This window comes from Dermochelys coriacea, chromosome 3 (assembly GCF_009764565.3).
Source record: "Dermochelys coriacea isolate rDerCor1 chromosome 3, rDerCor1.pri.v4, whole genome shotgun sequence".
Classification (NCBI taxonomy): Eukaryota; Metazoa; Chordata; order Testudines; family Dermochelyidae; genus Dermochelys; species Dermochelys coriacea.
The window spans coordinates 84,418,271-84,442,321 of NC_050070.1; the positions used below are offsets into that span (position 1 = coordinate 84,418,271).

The window sequence follows — 24,051 nt, forward strand, 5'->3', positions numbered from 1 at the left end:
ATCATTAATGAAGATCTTGAACAAATTTGGCCCCTGAAGCTGTCCGCTTGATACCGTCTGCCAACTAGACATCAAGCCATTGATCACTACCTGTTGAGTCCAATGATCTACGCAGCTTTCTATCCACCTTGTAGTCCATTCATCCAATCCATACTTTTTTAACTTGCTGGCAAGAATACTGTGGGAAACCATATTAAAAGCTTTGCTAATATCAAAATATATCCCATCCAGTGCTTTCCCCATATCCACAGAACCAGCTATCTCATCATAGAAGGCAGTCAGGTTGGTCAGGCATTACTTGCCCTTGGTGAATCCAATCTTGACTGTTCCTGATCACCTTCCTCTCCTCCAAGTGCTTCAAAATGGATTCCTTGAGGACCTGCTTCATGATTTTTCCAGGGACTGAGGTGAGGCTGACCGGTCTGTAGTTCCCTAGATTCTCCTCCTTCCCTTTTTTTAAAGATGGGCACTATATTTGCCTTTTTCCAATCATCCAGGACCTCCCCCAATCGCGACAAGTTTTCAGAAATAATGGCTCTGCAATTACATCAGTCAACTCCCTCAGCACCCTTGGATGCATTGCATCCAGACCCATGGACTCATGCATGTCCAGCTTTTCTAAATAGTCCTTAACCTGTTCTTTCACCACTGATGGCTGCTCACCTCCTCCCCATATTGTGCTGCCCAGTGCAGCAGTCTGGGAGCTGACCTTGTCTGTGAAGACCGAGGCAAAAAAAGCATTGAGTACTTCAGGTTTTTCCACATGATCTATCACTAGGTTGCCTCCCACATTCAGTAAGGGTCCCACACTTTCCCTGACCACCACCTTGTTGCTAACATACCACTAGAAACCCTTCTTGTTGCCTTTCCCATCCCTTGCTAGCTGCAATTCCAATTGTGCCTTCCTGATTACACCCTGCATGCTTGAACAATATTTTTATACTCCCTAATCATCTGTCCAAGTTTCCACTTCTTGTAAGCTTCCTTTTTGTGTTTAAGCTCATTTCTGTGAAGCCAAGCTGGTCACCTGCCATATTTGCTATTCATTCTGCAAATCAGGATGATTTTGTTCCTGCGCCCTCAATAAGGCTTCTTTAAAATACAGCCAGCTCTGCTGGACTCCTTTCCCCCGCATATTAGCCTCTAAGAGGATCCAGCCCATCGCTTCCCTAAGGGAGTCAGTCTGCTTTTCTGAAAAAGGGTCCGTATTCTGCTACTCTCCTTTCTTCTTTTGCCAGGATCCTGAACTCAACCATCTCCTGGTCACTGCTGCCCAGGTTGCCACCCACTTCTACTTCTGTTACCAATTCTTCCCTGTTTGTGAGCAGCAGGTCAAGAAGAGCACAACCCCTAAGTTAGTTCCTCCGGCACTTGCATCAGGAAGTTGTCTCCAACACACTCTAAACATTTCCTGGATTGTCTATGCACTGCTGTATTGCTCTCCCAGCAGATGTCAGGGTGATTGAAGTCCCCCCATGAGAACCTGGGCCTGTGATCTGGAAACTTCTGTTAGTTGTCCGAAGAAAGCCTCGTCTACCTCATCCTCCTGGTCTGATCTGGTCAATCGAGTTACTTTTGCGCTTGGTGCTAAATAAACCAGCTTTAGATACTGGATGTAATAAAGCCTATCAAGTAGCTGTTTCTGTGAGAAGTATAGCTATTTCACATGAGATCATGAGGGCTTCATGCCCACAACACAGGGAGCAGTCCCTCAGTCAGTCTTTGCTTGCTGAGGTTGGCTGGATGAGATGTCCATTGGTGGCACTCCTAAAAGAACCAGGGCGTCACTACAGGTCAGAACTCGGTGCTACCTATATGGTACTCCAAATCTGATGAAAGGTACAGAGGGGGCAGGAGGGAACCAGATTTGATTAGGTTTATACTGGTGTAAATGGTGAGTAACTCCTGTGAAGTCAGTAGTAACACAGATTAGGGTCTGTACCTGGAAACGCATCCTGAGTCTTGCACACGTTAAAATACTCCCTGTTAACACTTCACTGGCCCAGCCCAAGTACAAAAAAATACCAACCCAAAAACTTAGAAATCTCCAAGACCAGAGGGTGAGGGATAGGCTAAATGTTACTCAAAAATACTATTCTACACTGTTTGTCTCTCTCCACAGATGTTAGTGTGCAGTTAAGTGCAGCACAATCCCGCTGCTCCCTACTCGAGAAACAGCTGGATTACATGAGGAAAATGGTTTTCAATGCAGAGCTAGAAAAGAATATGGTTCTAGAGCAACAGGTGAAGTATTTAGTATAATAAATGAAACAATAAGAGCACAAAATTGTAGAAATGGTAAGATTGTACTTCCTGCATATTGCATCTCCCCAGTTCTGCTCAGATTGATAATGAAGGAGAGTGATTATCATCAGACAGCTATTCAGAGAATTACACAAAATGGCTTGCTAGTGTGGCGTTTATAATAAGCTGTCATTTTCCTGTCAGGTGTAGCTTGCCCAGAGAAAGCTCTGTATCCAAGATGCATACCAGATATGTTTATTATAATATCCTTTTAATGCTCTGGCAGGTATAGCTGAGGTTTGTTAAAATAAGTATTTTATATACAGTGCCACCTAGTGGCTGAACAGTATAATACAGTTCCATTACATCTCCCCCTGTAAGTTCTACATTTACACTTATCACACTGTCTTTGAATTTCGTCTGTTAAGTGTCTCTGAATCATACTGGTTTTCAAGTTGTTACAAGTTTGGGTTATATAATTAGGTCATCTGGCTGTCCATTAGTTGCAACAACTGGTTTTGGTTGGTCTAAAATCCTCGTCGTCGTCATCTTGTTCTGCACCTGCTATCTGTTCCTTCTGAGGAGCAAACGGTAGATGTCAATGTTTTTTTGCTGAACTCTCCACTGGCAGTCTTGATCATGTATGATCTGGGTACTGAATTCCTTTTCTTTACGACAGCTGGAGTTGTCCCTTTTTTTTCCTCTATAAGCCATGCTGGGTCAGACCAACGGTCTATCTAGCCCAGCATCCTGTCTTCTGACAGTGGCCAATGCCAGGTGCCCCAGAGGGAATGAACAGAACAGGTAATCATAAAGTGATCCATCCCCTGTCACCCATTCCCAGCTTCTGGCAAACAGAGGCTAGGGATGCCATCCCTGCCCATCCTGGCTAATAGCTATTGCTGGACCTATCCTCCTTGAACTTACCTAGTTCGTTTTTTTTTTTTTTTTTAACCCTGTTATAGTCTTGGCATTCGCAACATCCGCTGGCAAGGAGTTCCACTAGTTGACTGTGTTGTGCGGGGGAGGGGGAAATACTTTGTTTTTAAACCTGCTGCCTATTAATTTCATTTGGTGACCCTTGGCTCGTGTGTTAGGAGGAGGAGGAGTAAATAACACTTCCTTTCTCCACACCAGTCATGATTTTATAGACCTCTATCATATCCCCGCTTTAGTCATCTTTTTCCAAGCTGAAAAGTCAGTCTTATTAGTCTCTCCTCATATGAAAGCCGTTCCATACCCCTAATCATTTTTGGTGCCCTTTTCTGATCCTTTTCCAATTCCAATATATCTTTTTTGAGATGGGGCGGCCATATCTGTATGCAATATTCAAGATGTGCACATACTGTGGATTTATGTAGAAGCTAGAGCTGGCAGCTCTCTAACTGAATTATGTCTGTTGTAAAAGTGTTCCTAGGCTCTTTTTGCCATTGTATCCAGTTTGACTACTCTTTTCATAACTAGCAAATTTGGAGATAGATTCTTTCCCAAACTTGAAACAATAGTTCTGAGTTGTTTTTTCATCAGCAGTTGTGCTGGACTGTATCCAGTAGCTGCTATTGGTGTTGATCTGTAACTCAGAAGAGCAAGAAATGGATCTTCCTGCTGTAAGATTTTCTTGGCTGTCTGTATAGCTCTTTCAGTTCTCCATTCATTTGCAGGTATTGTGGGCTGCTAGTAATATGCTCAAAATCATATTTAGTTTAGAATGACCTAAATTCTGTTGCAGGGAATTGTGGCCTGATATTCCAGAACAACTTGTGATGGACAAAAGTGAGCAAAAGCAATAATAATGCAACGTTATATCTTTCAAGTACGTTATTTTTGTATAACTGGGAATGTACCTGTGCTTCAGTGGGTCACAACTGAGAATACCAAATTCAGGACAAACTGCTGAGAAATAGGGCAGAAATACTCCAAAACTGGTGGTTATTCTTCCATAAGATGTACCAAATGAGCAACAAAAGTAAACTTCTATCTCACCACACTGGCTAACAAGAAATCGGAACTGCAGCCTCCTTGGGTATTCCAGTCTTTATTTCAATTCCCAGACACTAGACTTAATGATGAGTGGTTATTTAAAACCAATTTCATCAACCAAAGGATTCTTCTGATCCCAAACTACCAGCCACATACTCAGATCAATATACAACTTAGATCTTACCCAATAATCATGCTGTTGCCAATCCTTTAGTATCTAATATCTAAAGGTTGGCTTATAAGAAAAAAGAACGGTGAGAGTTAAAATTGGTTAAAGGAATCAAATGTATACAATAACTAAAAAATTCCTGGATCAGGTTTGAAGCAGTGATGGCATAAACTGCTGGCTTAAGTCTCTGGTTGCTTCCAAAAGAGTGGAAGGTCCTCAGTCCCTTGATTAGATTTCTCCCATTAGTATAAGTTCATAGTCCAGAGATCAGAGCAGAAAAGAGGCAAAATGGAGCTATTTCCAGGGCATTTTACAGTTTCTCCCATGTGGAAGGTCTGCTCTCAGTACAGCCAGTGGAAAAGTGCAGGCACAAGATGGAGTCCAGTGTTACACAAGCTGGTTACATGCCCTTGCATGCTTCAATGAGTCATAGGAGGGGCCATTACCCGTATTCTGGCTGGAACATCCACAGGAAAGTCTATCAGGTGGGGATAAACTTCTTCCATGGCCCGTTGTGTGTGTTGATGGGCCATCAACTTGAATAGTGTAGTCACAGCGTGCTGGCAAGACTGGATTGGATGTAAACTACCTTGAGGGTGTTAAAAGCAAACACATTTTGAAATACAGATATACAGTCAATATTCATAACTTCAAATATGAAAATGATACATGCATAAAAATAGGATAATCATATTCAGCAAACCATAACTTTTCCATTGACACCTTACATGACACATTTTGCACAAAATTTGTTGCATTTGTATAATGTGGTAGCAACAATGATCTATATATTCATATTTTAATCCTATAGCATTACAGTTGTCCATAGTGACCAATTGTCCTCTGAATTTGCACAAATCTACTGCTTCTCTTCCAAGGCCTCCCTGATAGAGGTGATGTTACTAAAGGTTCTTTGTATTGAGTTGGTCTCTGCAATGTTTCAGAGTAGCAGCCGTGTTAGTCTGTATTTGCAAAAAGAAAAGGAGTACTTGTGGCACCCTGACTAACAAATTTATTCCAATGAAGTGAGCTGTAGCTCACGAAAGCTTATGTTCAAATAAATTTGTTAGCTCTGCAATGTTCACATAAAGTAACTTTTAATTTTCACATCCCTGCTGATGCCTGTCCACCAAGCTGACTGGTTGGTCCATTTGTGTCATTTAATCATTAAACTTCACCCATGAAGGACATTAGGATATCTCCTCTCCTTTCATTTGAAATTAATGTGAAATGGCCTTGACTCATGACTTAATTGTCCCTGCACCACAAAGTAGTCTCTTGCTTCATGTTTTGTTCTTTAGATACTTGGTCCAGATGACCCTATAGTAACTTAGAATTTGCTGAAGTTGCATGTCTGTTGAGGTTGCTTGTTGTAATGGATGTAGTCTGTTCTGACACTGGTCTGTGTGCATCCATAGCTTTCACATATGCCTTTACATTATTTTCCAGCTCATGGATAGATGCTGGACTCTGTGACAGTGTCTGTTACTACCAGATTTTTCCCAGGAACATATTTAGCAATTGGGTTAAATCTAATTAACCTTTATCAGTAGACACTGGCATCTCAGCAGTGCTTGATCCAGGCCTCTTCCATTGAGGGTTACAAGCAGCTTATGGTCTATTAGCATAAACAAATTCAATCCACACAGATACCTGTTTAATAAAACTCCCATGCCCATACGCTTGTCGGGCACTCCTTTTCAATCCATGCATATTGGTTTTTCTGTTTCAGTGAGAGTGTGAGAGCAAGATACAACTGGCTTCCACTCGTGTTGTTGCAAAAATACACCTAGGCCAGAGATGGGCAAACTATGGCTCGTGGGCCACATCTGGCCCATGGGACAGCCTTGCCCAGCCCCTGAGCTCCTAGCCAGGGAGTTGGCCCCCAGCCTCTCCCCTGCTGTCCCCACTCCCCTGTAGGTATGGCACTGTGCAGGCAGCGCAGCTTGCACCTGCCCATCTCCCAGGCTTGTCCCGCCGCTGTGAGCGGTGTGGTAAGCGGGAGGGGGGCTGGATAAGGGGCAGAGGGGGGTTGGATATGGGGTTGGGGATTGGGGTCCTGGGAGAGGGGGGACAGGGAGCAGGGGGAGTCCTGGGGGGGGCAGTCAGAGACAGGGGTCCCGGAAGGGGGCGGTCAGGGGACAAGGAATTGGGGGGAGGGGAGGGGTTGGATGGGTCAGCGGTTCTGAGAGGAGCAGTCAGCGGGTGGAAAGTGGGAGGGGGGGCCAAGCATAGCCTTCTCTACCCAGCCCTCCATACCGTTTCGCAACCCTGATGTGGCCCTCAGGCCAAAAAGTTTGCCCATCCCTGACCTACATCATAGCTGCTTGCATCCTCACTGACCATTGTGGGTTTGTTCAGGTCATAGTACTTGAGAACAGGAGCTACTGAGATTTCTTTTACCTTGTAGGAGGGAATGTCTTGATCTGGCCCCAATAGCCAAGGTGTGTTGGACTTTAATAGTTCATTCAGTGGTTTTGTCACTGTAGAAAGGTCTTGTAGGTATCGACCAAGGTAATTTACCATCCCCAGTATACATCTCAGTTCTGGTATGTTAGTTGGTGCATTGCTTGAATTGCTTTTGCTTTCTCAGGCCTAGGAATGATTCCATTTTTGTTTGTCCCAAAAACCTCTATTTGGGATAGGTGGTAAACACATTTCCCTTGTTTAGCTTCAGTCCAGGCTCAGACTAGGCTTAGGACTTTTGTTGAGGTTTTGTTGTATTCTTCCACTGAAGATCCATATATGGAGTTAACAGTTCTGCCATTTTCTTTGGAAAATTTCAAGTGTACTGGTAATCTTCACAAGCAAAAACTCCCAAAGGGTGTGATAAATGTAGTCAGTTGAGCACTTTCTTGGACTAAAGGAGTTTGCTAATGTTTGCTCAAGACATGCAGGTTGGAGGTTACTGTAGCTCCTTTCACTTTGGGGAGGAAGTCATCTAGTGTTGGGAGGATATATTTTTCTCCCACAACTGTTTCATTAAGTCCTTTTAAGATCCACACAGACCCATATTTTTCCTTATTGCTGCTATCATTAGGGCATACCATGCTGTTGGATCAGAGATTTTTCTCAATGTGCCAATCCCTTCCATTCTCTTTAACTCAGTTTACACTTTATAAAGTAATGGGACAGGAGTCCTGTGAGGTTCATAGAATCATAGAATATCAGGGTTGGAAGGGACCCCAGAAGGTCATCTAGTCCAACCCCCTGCTCAAAGCAGGACCAAGTCCCAGTTAAATCATCCCAGCCAGGGCTTTGTCAAGCCTGACCTTAAAAACCTCTAAGGAAGGAGATTCTACCACCTCCCTAGGTAACGCATTCCAGTGTTTCACCACCCTCTTAGTGAAAAAGTTTTTCCTAATATCCAATCTAAACCTCCCCCATTGCAACTTGAGACCATTACTCCTCGTTCTGTCATCTGCTACCATTGAGAACAGTCTAGAGCCATCCTCTTTGAAACCCCCTTTCAGGTAGTTGAAAGCAGCTATCAAATCCCCCCTCATTCTTCTCTTCTGCAGACTAAACAATCCCAGCTCCCTCAGCCTCTCCTCATAAGTCATGTGCTCTAGACCCCTAATCATTTTCGTTGCCCTTCGTTGTACTCTTTCCAATTTATCCACATCCTTCCTGTAGTGTGGGGCCCAAAACTGGACACAGTACTCCAGATGAGGCCTCACCAGTGTCGAATAGAGGGGAACGATCACGTCCCTCGATCTGCTCGCTATGCCCCTACTTATACAACCCAAAATGCCATTGGCCTTCTTGGCAACAAGGGCACACTGCTGACTCATATCCAGCTTCTCGTCCACTGTCACCCCTAGGTCCTTTTCCGCAGAACTGCTGCCGAGCCATTCGGTCCCTAGTCTGTAGCGGTGCATTGGATTCTTCCATCCTAAGTGCAGGACCCTGCATTTATCCTTATTGAACCTCATTAGATTTCTTTTGGCCCAATCCTCCAATTTGTCTAGGTCCTTCTGTATCCTATCCCTCCCCTCCAGCGTATCTACCACTCCTCCCAGTTTAGTATCATCCGCAAATTTGCTGAGAGTGCAATCCACACCATCCTCCAGATCATTTATGAAGATATTGAACAAAACGGGCCCCAGGACCGACCCCTGGGGCACTCCACTTGACACCGGCTGCCAACTAGACATGGAGCCATTGATCACTACCCGTTGAGCCCGACAATCTAGCCAGCTTTCTACCCACCTTATAGTGCATTCATCCAGCCCATACTTCCTTAACTTGCTGACAAGAATGCTGTGGGAGACCGTGTCAAAAGCTTTGCTAAAGTCAAGAAACAATACATCCACTGCTTTCCCTTCATCCACAGAACCAGTAATCTCATCATAAAAGGCGATTAGATTAGTCAGGCATGACCTTCCCTTGGTGAATCCATGCTGACTGTTCCTGATCACTTTCCTCTCCTCTAAGTGCTTCAGGATTGATTCTTTGAGGACCTGCTCCATGATTTTTCCAGGGACTGAGGTGAGGCTGACCGGCCTGTAGTTCCCAGGATCCTCCTTCTTCCCTTTTTTAAAGATGGGCACTACATTAGCCTTTTTCCAGTCATCCGGGACTTCCCCCGTTCGCCACGAGTTTTCAAAGATAATGGCCAAGGGCTCTGCAATCACAGCCGCCAATTCCTTCAGCACTCTCGGATGCAATTCGTCCGGCCCCATGGACTTGTGCACGTCCAGCTTTTCTAAATAGTCCCTAACCACCTCTATCTCTACAGAGGGCTGGCCATCTCTTCCCCATTTTGTGTTGCCCAGCACAGCAGTCTGGGAGCTGACCTTGTTAGTGAAAACAGAGGCAAAAAAAGCATTGAGTACATTAGCTTTTTCCACATCCTCTGTCACTAGCTTGCCTCCCTCATTAAGGGGCCCACACTTTCCTTGGCTTTCTTCTTGTTGCCAACATACCTGAAGAAACCCTTCTTGTTACTCTTGACATCTCTTGCTAGCTGCAGCTCCAGGTGCGATTTGGCCCTCCTGATATCTTTCCTACATGCCCGAGCAATATTTTTATACTCTTCCCTGGTCATATGTCCAACCTTCCACTTCTTGTAAGCTTCTTTTTTATGTTTAAGATCCGCTAGGATTTCACCATTAAGCCAAGCTGGTCGCCTGTACATGATCCTGGGAACTACAGGCCGGTCAGCCTCACCTCAGTCCCTGGAAAAATCATGTACACACTAAGGTTCAGCATTGTCTCTCAAGGTTATTTGTACTGGATCTCCTTACAAAAGTCTCTAATATTCCACCAAGTTCTTCCATCTTTCTCATTAGGCCCATCATGGCTGCCACACTGCAGCTGAGAAGGTTGTTGGTCTGTGATTCTTTGATCATATACACTTTGAATGCAAAGCTTTTTGTCTCTAAGTTGTCTCTGTGGTGAACTGGCCCACACAATTCAGAGTACCTCCTGGGCTATTCAGAGTAGTGTCAGGTGACTTCAGCTGTGTGAGAGGTTGAAGGTGATTGTAAGTGCCTTCTGAGAGTATTGTGACACCTGCTCCTGAGTCAATTTTCAAGTCAAATAGTTTTGCCATGAGTATTCACTTTCATTCTCCAGGCAGGTTCTCTGTCACCACAAGTGTTAGATCCCAAAAACAATGGCTCTTGATTATCTGTCATATCAATCAACTCTGACTCCTTTGGTGCAACAAACATCTGCAAAATGTTCATATTTCATGCATTTAGCACACCATGTGCCTCTGGCTGGACATGCGTCATCTCTTGGGATATGACTTTTTCCACACCTTGTGCATGTAGGTTGGAATTTGTTCCTTTTAGCCTGGGAGTTCTCTTTCCTTGTGTTGGGGGCTTGATGGTAATACTTTGAACACTCAAGTGTCTGTCTTATCATTTCAAAGCTAGTTTCAGGGATTTCAAGTTGCTCCTACTTGGTGTTCTGTTTGACTAGTTCAGACCCCTTTGCTCTCTGAATAGCTACGGCTAGGATTAAGTCTGTCTTCTATTTAGCTACTGTGAAATATTTTTAACCCAATAACCTGTATCTGTTACTTTTCGTGTTTTTGTATTCCCCAAATCAGTTTTCATCCAATGTATGCAGAGCTCTTATAAAACATTCAACATTTTTCCCCTGGTTCTTGAATTGCTGGTTTGGGGGGGGGGGAAGCACATTTCTCTGGGGTATAAAAAGTGTTCTGCCAGGTATGGCTGAGGCAAGTGTAAATAAGGTATTTTACACACAGTGCCACGTAGTAGCTGAACTGTGTAATAGAGTTTTTAGCATTCCTTTACACAAGTCCATGACATTTAGGAGGTAGAGGCAGAAGGGAACATGCCAATTGAGACCTTGCTCACGCATTCTCTGGCCACTTTACAATGTGACCACTATTTTCCTATTCCTCCAGGTCCAGGCTGACTCTAGAAGTCCTTACCTAGGTAATTCATAGTTTATGTGCGCGCGCGCGCACACACACACATTGAATACTTGCTACCTCTAATATTCCAGTTCCCTAGACAATTGCCTCTTTCAACTGCATGGTTTAGTTGGTGGTTCTGGCTGAGGTTCAGCAGCAGCTCAGCCCTAGGGAAGGGTTGTTGCTTGGGCAAGCTGACATAACAGCTATAGTTGGTCAGACCAGTAGTCCACCTACCCCAGTACCCTGTGTTCAGACAGTGGTTGGTGCCAGATGCTTCAGAGAACAGAACAGGGCATTTACGGAGTGACCCATCCCGTTGTCCACTTCTGGCAGTTAGAGGCTTAGGACACCCAGAGCAGGGGTGTGCACCCCTGACCATCTTGGCTAATAGCCATTGATAGACCTACCCTCCATGAATTTAGCTAACTTTTTTTTTTTTTAATCCACTTGTAGTTTTGGTCTTCACCACATCCCATGGCAATGAGTTCCACAGGTTGACTGTAAGTTGTGTGAAGAAGTACTTCCTTTTTTGTTTGTTTCAAACGTGCTGCCTATTAATTTCATTGGTTCATGTGTTATGTGGAAGAGTAACCAACACTTCCTTACTCACCTTCTCCACACCATTCATGATTTTGTAGGCCGCTGTCCTATTCCCCTGTAGTCATCTCTCTTCCAATCTGAAAAGTTAGTCTCTTTAAGCTCTCCTATGGAAGCAGTTCCATACTTCTAATCATTTTTGTTGCCTTTCTCTGTACTTTTTCCAATTCTAATATACCATTTTTGAGATGGGATGGCCAGAACTGCATGCAGTATTCAAGGTGTAGTTGTACTATGGATTTATATATCAGTATTATATTTCCTGTCTTATTATATATCCCTTTTCCTAATGGGACCAAACATTTAGCTTTTTTGACTGCCTCTGTACAGTGTACATCCTCCTGTTCACTGTGCGGATGTTTTCAGAGAACTATCCACATTTACTCCAAGATCTCTCTTGTTGAATGGTAACAGCTAATTTAGACACCATCATTTTATAAGTATAGTTGGGATTATGTCTTCCAATGCACATTATCTTGCATTTATCAACACTGAATTTCATCTGTTTCTTTTGTTGCTCAGTCACCTAATTTCATAGATACTAAGGTCAGAAGGGACCATTCTGATCATCTAGTCCGACCTCCTGCACAGCGCAGGCCACAGAATCTCACCCACCCACTCCTACAAAAAACCTCACCTATGTCTGATGTTGGTGATGGCTTATCTTAAGTGATCACTCTCCTTACAGTGTGTATGATAAACCCATTGTTTCATGTTCTCTGTGTGTGTGTGTATAAATCTCTCCTCTGTTTTTTCCACCAAATGCATCCGATGAAGTGAGCTGTAGCTCACGAAAGCTTATGCTCTAATAAATTTGTTAGTCTCTAAGGTGCCACAAGTACTCCTTTTCTTTTTATGTCTGAGCTATTGAAGTCCTCAAATCGTGGTTTAAAGACTTCAAGGAGCAGAGAAGCCTCCCTCAAGTGACCTGTGTCCCATGCTACAGAGGAAGGCGAAAAACCTCCAGGGCCTCTTCCAATCTGCCCTGGAGGAAAATTGCCATATTTGGGGTCGGGAGGGAATCGGCTAAACCCTGAGCATATGGGAAAGATTCACCAGCCAGATACTACAGAAAATTCTTTCCTGGGTAACTCGGATCCCATCCATCTAATATCCCATCTCAGGGGATTAGGCCTATTTACCTTGAATATTTAAAGATCAATTAATTACCAAAATCACATTATCCCATCATACCATTTCCTCCATAAACTTATCGAGTAGAATCTTAAAGCCAGACAGATCTTTTGCCCCCACTGCTTCCCTTGGAAGGCTATTCCAAAACTTCACTCCTCTGATGGTTAGAAACCTTCGTCTAATTTCAAGTCTAAACTTCCTGGTGGCCAGTGTATACCCATTTGTTCTTGTGTCCACATTGGTGCTGAGCTGAAATAATTCCTCTCCCTCTCCTGTATTTATCCCTCTGATATATTTATAGAGAGCAATCATATCTCCCCTCAACCTTCTTTTAGTTAGGCTAAACAAGCCAAGCTCCTTAAGTCTCCTTTCATAAGACAAGTTTTCCATTCCTCGGATCATCCTAGTAGCCCTTCTCTGTACCTGCTCCAGTTTGAATTCATCCATTTTAAACATGGGAGACCAGAACTGCATACAGTATTCCAGGTGAGGTCTCACCAGTGCCTTTGTATAATGGTACTAAACCCTCCTTATCCCTACTAGAAATGCCTCTCCTGATGCATCCCAAAACCGCATTAGCTTTTTTCACAGCCATATCACATTGGCAGCTCATAGTCATCCTATGATCAACCAATACTCCAAGGTCCTTCTCCTCTTCCGTTACTTCTAATTGATGCGTCCCCAGCTTATAACTAAAATTCTTGTTGTTAATCCCTAAATGCATAACCTTACACTTCTCACTATTAAATTTCCTCCTATTACTATTACTCCAGTTTACAAGGTCATCCAGATCCTCCTGTATAATATGCCGATCCTTCTCTGAATTGGCAATACCTCCCAGCTTTGTATCATCTCCAAACTTTATTAGCACACTCCCACTTTTTGTGCCAAGGTCAGTAATAAAAAGATTAAATAAGATTTGGTCCCAAAACTGATCCCTGAGGAACTCCACTGGTAACCTCCCTCCAGCCTGACAGTTGGCCTTTCAGTAGGACCCGTTGCAGTCTCCCCTTTAACCAATTCCTTATCCACCTTTTGATGTTCATATTGATCCCCATCTTCTCCAATTTAACTAATAATTCCCCATGTGGCACGGTATCAAACGCCTTACTGAAATCTAGGTAAATTAGATCCACTGCATTTACTTTTTCAAAATAGGAGATTTGGTTGGTTTGGCACGATCTACCTTTTGTAAAACCATGTTGTATTTTTTCCAGGACCTTGCATACTACAGATGTCAGACTAACTGGCCTGTAGTTACCCGGATTACTTTTTTTCCTTTCTTAAAAATAGGAACTATATTGGCAATTCTCCAATCATTCGGTACTACTGCTGAGTTTACAGATTCATTAAAAATTCTTGCTAATGGGCTTGCAATTTCAGGTGCCAATTCCTTTAATATTCTTGGATGAAGATTATCTGGGCCCCCCGATTTAGTCCCATTAAGCTGTTTCAGTTTCGCTTCTACCTCAGATATGGTAATATCTACCTCCATATCCTCATTCCCATTTGTAGTTTAGTGAGATCCCTTTGTAACTCTTCGCAGTCTGCTTTGGACTTGACTATCTTGAATAGTTTTGGATCATTTTTGCAAATTTTGTTACCTCACTGCTTTGTTTACCCTCTTTTCCAGATCACTTATGAATATATTGAATAATAGTGGTCCCAGTACAGATCCTTGGGTGACAACTCTCTTTATCTCTGTCCTTTCTGAAAACTGGCCATTTATTCCTACCCTTTGTTTCCTATATTTTAACCAGTTGCTGGTCCATGAGAGGACCTTCCTTTTATCCCATGACTGCTTACTTTGAGGGACTTTATCAAAGGCTTTCTGAAAGTTCATGTATACTATATGCTCTGGATCACCCTTGTTCACATGTATGTTTGACCTCCTCTAAGAATTCTAATAGATTGATGAGGCATGATTTCCCTTTACACAAGCCATGTTGACTCTTCCCCCCCCCCCCCCCCCCAACAAATCATGTTCATCTATGTGTCTGATAATTCTGTTCTTTACTATAGTTTCAACCAACTTGCCTGGTCCTGAAATCAGGCTTGCCGGCTTGTAATTGCCAGGATCACCTTGAAACCTTTTTTTTAAAAAAAATTTGGTGTGACATTAACTATCCTCTAGCCATCTGGTACAGCAGCTGATTTAAGGGACAGGTTACATATCACAGTTAGCAGTTCTGCAATTTCATATTTGAGTTTGTTCAGAACTCTTGGGTGAACGCTATCTGTTTCTGGTTACTTATTACTTTTTGATTGATCAATCTGTTCCAAAACCTCCCCTACTGACACCTAACTCTGGGTCAGTTCCTCAGATTTGTCACCTAAAAAGAATGGCTGAAGAATGAGTGTCTCTCTCTCTCTCTCTCTCTCTCTCTCTCTTGCATCCTCTGCAGTGAAGACTGATGCAAAGAATTCATTTAGCTTCTCCTCAATGGTCTTGTCTTCCCTGAGTGCTCCTTTAGCACCTCGATTGTTCAGTGGCCCCACTGATGGTTTGGCAGGCTTCCTGCTTCTGAGGTACTTTTTTTTTTTTTTTAAATTGCTGTTAGTTTTTGAGTCTCTTGCTAATTGCTCTTCAAATTCTTTTTTGGCCTGCCTAGTTATACTTTTACATTTGCCTTGCCAGAGTTTATGCTCTTTCTATTTTCCTCAGTAAGATTTGACTTCCAATTTTTAAGGGATACCTTTTTGCCTCTAACTGCTGCTTTTACTGTTTAGCCACAGTGGCATTTTTTTGGTTCTCTTACTAGGTTTTTTTAATTAGGGATAAACCATTTAATTTGAATTCTTATTATGGTGTTTTTAACAAGTTTCCATGCAGCTTGCAGGCATTTCACTCTTGTGACTGTATCTTTTTTAATTTCTGTTTAACTAGCTTCTTCATTTTTATGTAGTTCCCCTTTCTGAAATGCTACTAAGGTGGGCTTCTTTGGTATTTTCCCTTCTACAAAGATGTTAAATTTAATTATATTATTGTGATTGCTGTTACCGAGCAGTTCAGCTATAGTCACCTCTTGGACCAGATCCTGTACTCCACTTAGGACTAAATCAAGAATTTCCTCTCCCCTTGGTGTGTTCCTGGGCAAGCTGCTACCAGAAACGGTCATTAATGGTGTCTAGAAATTTTATCTCTGCATCCTGTCTTGAGTTGAAAGGGGGGATAGTTGAAATCTCCTATTTTTTTGAGTTTTCTATTCTTTTAGCCTCTCTAATCTCCCTGAGCATTTCACAATCGCCATCCTAGTCAGATGGTCAGTAATGTATTCCTACTGGTAGACTCTTACTATTCAAGCATGGAATTTCTCTCCATAGAGATTCTATGGTATAGTTTGATTTGAGATTCTTACTATATTTGACTCTGCTTTCTTTCACATACAGTGCTACTCCCCCACCAGCACGACCTACTCTGTCATTCCTTTATACCATAGAGAGACTCTGGCCCCACCTCGTCCCTTCTGGCTCTGCTTTCTCTCCTTGTCCCTTCTGTTGGGGGGAGGAGCTGTGTCTCACCTCTCCCTCTATACCCATTCATAAGCTGACCCCCTTCTTTGATGCTTCCCTTTTTTACCAAAAAAAAATTTGGCTTATGAATGAGTATATACAGTACTTTGTACCCTGGTATTTTAGTGTTCTATTGATTATCATTGTTCCACCAATCTTCTCTGATGCTTATTATATCAATATCCTCATTTATTACCAGGCACTCAAGTTCACCCATCTTAGTATAGAGGCTTCTGGCATTTATATACAAGCACTTAAAAAATTTGTCAATTTTTACTTGTTTGCAATTGTGATATAATTGAATTGAAACTTTTTTTTTCATTTGACTGTTTCTCTTCAGTTCCTACATGTATTTTATCAGCTTCTGACTGTGGTAGAAACTGAACGCTACTTTGTCTGTCTGGCATTTTTCATAGCCCTGAACTTAATACTTAAAATTGTAAACTGTTTAAACAAAGTTCACTGTGGTGAGAGATTTCTTGGTGTGTCAAACTATTTTATCAGCTGCCAAACTTGACTTTTGCTTATTCTTTCCAGACTCAACTTCAAAAGGAAAAAGATCGGAATCAGATGGAGCTCCATGCAAAACTTGAAAAGCTTGAAGTCCTAGAAAAAGAGTGCTTCAGATTTAGCACTACACAGAGAACTGCAGAAGTAAGCAAGCCTAGCACGACAATGTGCGGTTACAGTTCATTTCAAATTTCTTTGTGCCACGGTTGCCAATTGTGCTAAAAATACACAGACCATTTATCAACTGTAGCTCCAGCAGAGGAGTATAAGATCTCAACATTCACTTTGCCTTCTACCTAAGACTTCATTTCCTATAAATCTGAGGAATTTAAGCCTGTTTAACAAGATGAGTAATTTTGACTATTTCAAAATTCCTTCAAATTGCAAGGTACTTGCCAGTTCTGATTCACTGGGCCAGCCTTAAATGTGACTAATCATACTAGTGTTCTGTTTCAGGACAAGATCAAACAATTGGAGGAAAAACTTTGTGAAGAAGAGCATCAGCGCAAGTTAATAGAAGACAAAGCTGCTCAGGTAGGATAGCCAAATTACTGGATTTATTGCTGAAGAAATAGTGTCTCTCTTTAAGACACTTTTTTTTTTTTTTATAAACCTGTTTATTAGCGTTTACAGAATTTTTCCAAGCTAACTTGACAACTCAAAATGATAAGCTTTGCTTAATGAGGTTTATATTATGTACATTTGGCTTCTTCTAGAACATCAGTTCCAAAGGTAAGGCTGAGTTGTGTTTTGAACTTTAAAGCAGGGATTCAACTTTTTTTTTTTTTTAATTTCTTTTAAATGCATGAAGAATACAGCACATTCTCCTCAAAATTAGAGTACATTCTCGTTGGATAAACAATGAATTTTCTGAGAAGTTAAACTAAATTATAACTTAAAATTAATTATAAAATAGATCAATTAAGCAACTTAGTTCAGGACAAAAAGTTTAACCTAGGATGCTATCTTAATAGAATAACAGACTTTCCATATGGTTAAATCCTATACATTTGGCTACACTTAGACCTTTTACTTTGCAAGATTCATTTTTTCACTATTAAATAAATTCCTTCATCAGAGGCTGAAAAATAAATGATCTTCTGTAGAGAATTCCATGAAGAACTACTTTTCCTGCTGGGGCCACCATCTTGATTTTAGTCACACTAAGAACACTGAGAGACAGTAGCCATTTTAAAAGTGGGCATGTTAGCTATGGGCCGTCATAGCCTCACTCTCATTGAGAACTATACTAGGTAGCAGCCATTTTGAAAGAGGGCAGTTCTTTTTGGAGTTTACTGTAGAAGAATACTTACTCTTCAGCTCTTGTATTGCACAGACCTAACAATTACAGAAATGTAGATCTGGAAGGGACCTCAAGAGGTCATCTAGTCCAGCCCCCTGTGCTGAAATAGGTCTAAGTACACCTGGACCATCCCTGTTGGGTGTTTGTCCAAACTAGCTTGAAAGCCTATTCCAGAACTTAACTACCTGTATAGTTACATAGGTTAGATAGTATGAAAAACCTTTTATCTCCCTTGCTCCAGATTACGCCCATTACATTTTGTCCTACTTTCAGTGGTCAACACATAACAAATGATCGCTGTCCTCTTTATAACGCCCCATAACATATTTGAAGGCTGTTATCAGGTCCCCCTTCAGTCATCTTTTATCTCAAGATTAAACATGTTCACTTTTTTTAACCTCTCCACATAGATCAGATTTTCTAAACCTTTTTGTCATGTTTGTTGCTCTCCTCTAGACTCTCTCCAGTTTATCCACATCTTCCCTAAAGTGTGGCACTCAGAATTGGACACAGTACTCCAGCTGAGGCCTCACCAGTACTGAACAGAGTAGGACAATTGCCTCCTGTGTTTTACATATGACAGCGTTTTACAATAAGAAAAACTAGCTCCTTACCCATTTTCACCATTGCAGTCACCTCCTACAGCAGTTCCACCACAACATCACTGGCTTCCATCAGTCAGGAACTGTAGAATTGCCCCAACACCTCAAGGACTCGACTGAATATCACAGCCCAAAACACAATCCTCTGGGTCTCTCTCTTAACTGGTTTTGCTACCACATAAGCCTTCTGTGCATGTCTGACCTTATTAAAAAAAAAAAAAATACATAATACAAAGCTTGCCGAGAGCAATTAATTTGTCTTCAGTGTCACTGCAGAGAGACTCCATGAGTGCAAGAAAGGACTCTAGTGCAGTAATGTGATCAGTATGCCGACTACTGGTCAGATTTTACCATAATCCAGGATCTATCAAAGTTGGTTTTGGGGTGAGAAGCCTTCTGTTACAGGTCAGGTGCCATGACTTCTCTTCAACCTTCTCTTGATTCACGCTCAGTGAAGTATCTGGCTGTGGTAGTTTGAGCTGATGATAGTTCTACCGCATCTTTTAGCCAGGTCTGCTTATATGTGCAAAGACAGAGGCCTCATCCCTTAAAGGGATGAATGGTAACTGCCCTATTACAGTAAATGCATCCGATGAAGTGAGCTGTAGCTCACGAAAGCTTATGCTCTAATAAATTTGTTAGTCTCTAAGGTGCCACAAGTACTCCTTTTCTTTTTGCGAATACAGACTAACACGGCTGCTACTCTGAAACCTGCCCTATTACACTAATCTTGTATAGACAACAGTAATTATAAAGTAATCCCTAGAAAAAACCCTTGCTTGGACAATGGGACTGATGCTAAATGTTGCAAGACAGGTGATGGATCACTCAATTGCCCTATTCTGTTGGTTTGCTCTGAAGCATCTGGCTCTAGCCACTGTTGCAAGACAGGACACCCGTCTAGATGGACCATTGGTGACCCAGTATGTCCACTCCTATGGTGTCCAAACCTCTTCCCACTTTAAATAGCCATATCCTTAGCTCACTGCAGCATTAGTTGTGGTAGTCCAAGAGATATAGCTGCTGTACTTTGGGTTTGGAAATAGCAATCTCTCAGGCAGCGTTGCAAGGTATATTTGATACCATGACATCCTGTATCCTATTCAGTCTCCATATCCTCTTTTTATAATCCTCCTGCCTCCCAGAGAGTTCAGTTAGTAATGCATCTAATTAATCCTCTCTCATGTGTGGATGAAGATTCAATCTGTGCTATTTAAAAATGTTGATATTTAAATACTTTATTCTCATTACTATAGCTTCAAACTGGACTTGAGATAAATAGAATTTTAATGTCTTCAGTGTCACCTCAAAATGAACCAAAAAAGAAAAACCAGAAAAAGAAAACTGCAAAGGTAATATGCAAGTTTGTCATTTGCACAGTGATGATGTCTCTAACATGCCTCTCTTATTTTTGTAGCATCTCATTCATGGAGTGATAGGGATGCTACTGGAAAAGTGGTGGTGGGTGGGGTTCTGTTGGCTCTCTAGACTCTGTCATTTACTCTGAAAATATAACATGCTGTTTTTTCCCTCTCTCTTTAGATAACTAAAATTATGTTTTTAGTGTGGTAATGCCTAGTTTTAAAATAGAAAACTTGCCCACTCCAGCAAAACCTTAAACTATGCACGGCCATTTCACTGGCCTGTGTTCATGCCCTTAGTTTATTTTTTTTTTTTTTTTTTTTTTGAATTTCAAAACTTTCAAAGACCACTTGAACTAGGATTTTTTTGAAATGCTGTAGCAAGTGTCATACTGAAGGCAAGATGAACTTCACCCATTGCGTTCTTTTCATCCACAGGCATTGCAGGTCTGCTAAAATGACATGACTTGTAAAACTGTGTTGTTTAAATGCCAGAGAGATGGTGCTAAATTTCTCTAATCGTAATCTACTACTGAGTTGTCAGATTAACTGTGTACTAGATCTCGGTCTTATTGGAAATTCTTCTGTATTGGGGAGAAGTAGGAAAACTTTAATACCCATTAAAGGAGATGAATTGAGACAGCATATTTCATCGGCTATTATGGAGCACTGCTTTTGTATGGAATAATTTGTTGCCGAAGTGTAGCTCAGACTTGTTCTCACTGGGGCAGGGCGGGGAGGAAAGGCTTGTTGACAAAATACTTGGGTTACGTTCTTCTTTTATTATTTGTATTTTGGTAGCGCTTATAAGCCTCAGTCATGGAGCAGGACCTTGTTGTGTTAGACACTGCTCAAAGACGGAACAAAAACCGCCCCTACTTCAAAGAGTTTTCAGTCTAATTTGAAAGAATAATTTTAAGATTGCACTGTTAGGCAAACATGTCTTCTGTCTACTGTCTGTCAGAAAAAATCTGCTCTGAAGAAAGTACATCCTCCACAATTTTGCCTAAATGCTGGGATGCTGCCTTTTGTGGCTGGGAAGGTGAGCCTGATTAGATTCTCATTTAAACATGTGTCCACGTTCTTTTTAAATGAATATTTTTTTCCATTAATTACCTTGGTTATAGCTGCTTACAGAAGTTTCCTTTTCTCCTCTCAAGTCTGCCAGCTCCAGCCATTCTGTTAGTGCAAATGTACAAAGTGTCTTGCATATGATGAAACATCGTAGTCCATGTGTCTTGTCACGGTGTCCAGAAGCAGCTGAACACAGGATTTCTAGACGAACTATTGCATGCAAATCTGTATCCTCTTGTTCCACATCTTCTGTCACTGAAAATCTATCTGACCTTTTGCTGGCGATACAAGATGAGCTAGGCCAGATGAGCTTGTAAGTATGTATCTGTATATTATCTCCCAAAGGATAAAAAGACTGTGATGTTCTGAGTAAAAATGGCTGCAAGCTGCAGCCATGTGAGGGCTATTTGGAGGTTTTACTAGAGCATGTTTGGGTCTAAAAATATTTGGGGAGTGAGGTTTGGGTGGATCTTGCAGATAGGATTTTCTCTCATTGGGAAGTTTTTATAGCCCTTGCATTTAAACAGCTTCATGAGCAGATAGTGGAGGTTCTTTTGTACTTTTGGGGTGTGTGGGTTGGCTGCTTTTTTTTTTTTTTTTTTAAGCCACTCTTATGATGATCGTGCAGCAGGCTGTCTAAAATAAGGCCTGAAGGATATCCTTATCCTCAAAGCTACACACAGCACAATGGTAGGTTTTCTTTTGGAGAAACCTTTTAACTGATACCTAGAAGAGTAAGCCATATTGCTGTAGGGGTGCTGCCAGCTTTGACCTTATTATGACTGACAAGAGGCCTGCGATGAAAGGGACGTGATTAGTCCAGAAGGACAACTGCATGGGTTGGAGACCAGATGTCCTGCTGGTATCCATCTAGTCCTTGTAAATAGCATATGTGTTTTGAATCCACATAGCATTTTAAAATTCCTATCTTACAGATCATGCTGAAATAGTTGTTGGTCCTCATTTCAGGACACATGGCATTGATTAATCTAAGCTGTTTGCAGAATCTCTTCACAAAGCTCTAGAACTATATAGCTATAACTCCCTTATTAGTTGTGTGCCAATCAGAGAAAATATTTGATTTAGAGTAGCAATTTAAGCTGGAGGAATTTATGAAGAGAAGAAATAATTTATTTTCAGTTGTGCTCACTTTGTGCTAGGCATTGTATTAAAATATAAAAGAAGGGATGGCCCTTTGCCCCAAAGAACTTGTTGATCAATAACTTCTAACCGTGAAATGTTCTTATCCTTTGTAACTTATGTATAGCTTTACTCTATGCATTAGGGAGCTCCAAACTACACTTTCTGTCATTAGTCTGTAGAGTGAGATGTTTGGAACAGTAATTGCCAGTAGCAACAAACCATGCAGTTAATTTTGCCCAGTAGAATTCTAATTGTACTTGATTAATTTGACAAAAGAACTATAACTTTCATTAGCAGTTGTAAAACAAGTTTTTCTGAATTATGTTAAGTGCTCTTACTCTGGGGCAACTTAGACAGGGGTTGGAATTATCCAGTATACATTTTTTGTGTATATTGCCTGCTATTTACTTTAATGGGATCATTTAACTTTTCACATTACAAGTAGCCATTGTGCATGATGCTGCAGTACCAGCACACTCTCTCTGGTGCTTATTTCTTCAATCTTAAGAGAAATGGTTGTGATGTAACAAAATGAGTATATTATCTGCAGGCTTAGAGTAGAAGGAAAATAAGTAATGGAAAAATATGAATGTTTGAGTATTTTATTTTATGTATTTATTTAGTATAAAAAGTATTTAGTTGTGTGTCATGGTGATTTAACATGCTTTATTTTTCTAGTGAGGAGACCTCCTGGAGTTGAAACTTGTGCAATGTAACAAAAGTACATGTAAGAAGAATGTTGTTCAAATATACCACCAATACTGTTGTCTAATATCTTTGTCTTTAACAGTGAGCATCAAGAACTCTCAAAGCAGATACAAGAAACTCAAAACTGTGAAGTTCGTGAAGATCTAGAACGTGAATTGGATTGTCTTGTAAAGCAAATGGAAATTAAAGGGGAACAGATATCTAAGTTGAAAAAACACCAAGCTAGTGTAAGTAAATTTTTAGAGTTTACTTAAAAGCAAACTATTGGAATACAATGAAAATAATTTTTCATGCTGTTGCTAGAGAGAGCCAGTGCCTACCTTTAGAATGTACAATCCTGTTGGGATTCCAAGACAAATTGTTTCAAACAAGAAACTTATTTGAAGCGTGTGTCAGATTCAAACACTCATCCCTGTCTCTATTTAGAAAGCAATGATGGCTTGAAAGCATTTGAGTTTTTTATCTTTAGAAATAGTTCAAACCTAAATCCACAAATCAAAATGTCTAAACTTTTTCTCATAATACCCTAATTTTGTCTACTGGAGTGTCCTTCAGTGCAGGTTTCATGGTACGTGCAAGTCAACACACACACACACACACACACACACACACACACACACACACACACACACACACACACACACACACACACACACACACACACACGTTGACATTCAAAAGCACTTGTAGTAATATCAACCTCATGATTGATTGATATTTATTCTTACAAAGAGCTTAGTGAGGTGCTGAGGCTTTAGGTAAATATTTAGATTCAATGGCTGATACTGAACATCTGGAAAGAAGCTAAAGTGGAAAACATTGCCATAAGTAGGATATTTTAACTGATGAGGGCTGGTCTACATTGAAAAGTTATATCTGCTGTGATACAGGAGGGCCAGGGAGCAGTGGGAGAGTGCTAGAGGGGAAATGTATGAACTCAAGGCTAATTAAAGCATGGTTCCCTGTAGACTAGGGAAGGTGGCTGCAGGTTAATTGGAGCACCTGCAGTCAATTAAGGCCCTGTTAAGAACCTAATAAACCCCCCTGCTTCAGACAGGGAGAGGAAGAGGAGGAAGGAGAGAGGACTGGAGATTGGAGGTGTGCTGTGAGACTTGGAAAATCAGAGAACTGAAGTAAGGGGGATCCTGCCCAGTAGGGGAGGGAGACTCCCTTCCCCAGCATCTAAGCACTGCAGGTACCCCACCCAAGGGGGAAGAGGGTAAGAACCCGCAGGGGTTGAGAGGGGCTGGGGCTCAGAGTGAGGAGCAAACCCAGACCCCTCCCCAGCTTCTCTCCTTTACCACTTTCCTGGGTCA

General features: G+C 41.5%; 1 protein-coding gene across 7 annotated transcripts in view; it reads left to right on the forward strand.

The window, feature by feature from the left end:
• Positions 1-24,051, forward strand: part of CEP57L1 (centrosomal protein 57 like 1) — a 38,355-nt gene that overhangs the window by 13,103 nt on the left and 1,201 nt on the right. For 6 of the 7 annotated variants that reach the window (XM_043510786.1, XM_038397566.2, XM_038397564.2 and 3 more), the window contains 7 exons: positions 2,123-2,244; positions 16,572-16,688; positions 17,001-17,078; positions 19,706-19,801; positions 20,775-20,852; positions 20,971-21,197; positions 22,818-22,962. In XM_043510786.1, coding sequence (XP_043366721.1) covers positions 2,123-2,244; positions 16,572-16,688; positions 17,001-17,078; positions 19,706-19,801; positions 20,775-20,852; positions 20,971-21,197; positions 22,818-22,962 — 863 coding nt within the window. The remainder of the gene's footprint in view (positions 1-2,122; positions 2,245-16,571; positions 16,689-17,000; positions 17,079-19,705; positions 19,802-20,774; positions 20,853-20,970; positions 21,198-22,817; positions 22,963-24,051) is intronic. The other variant, XM_038397568.2, reaches the window with a different exon arrangement.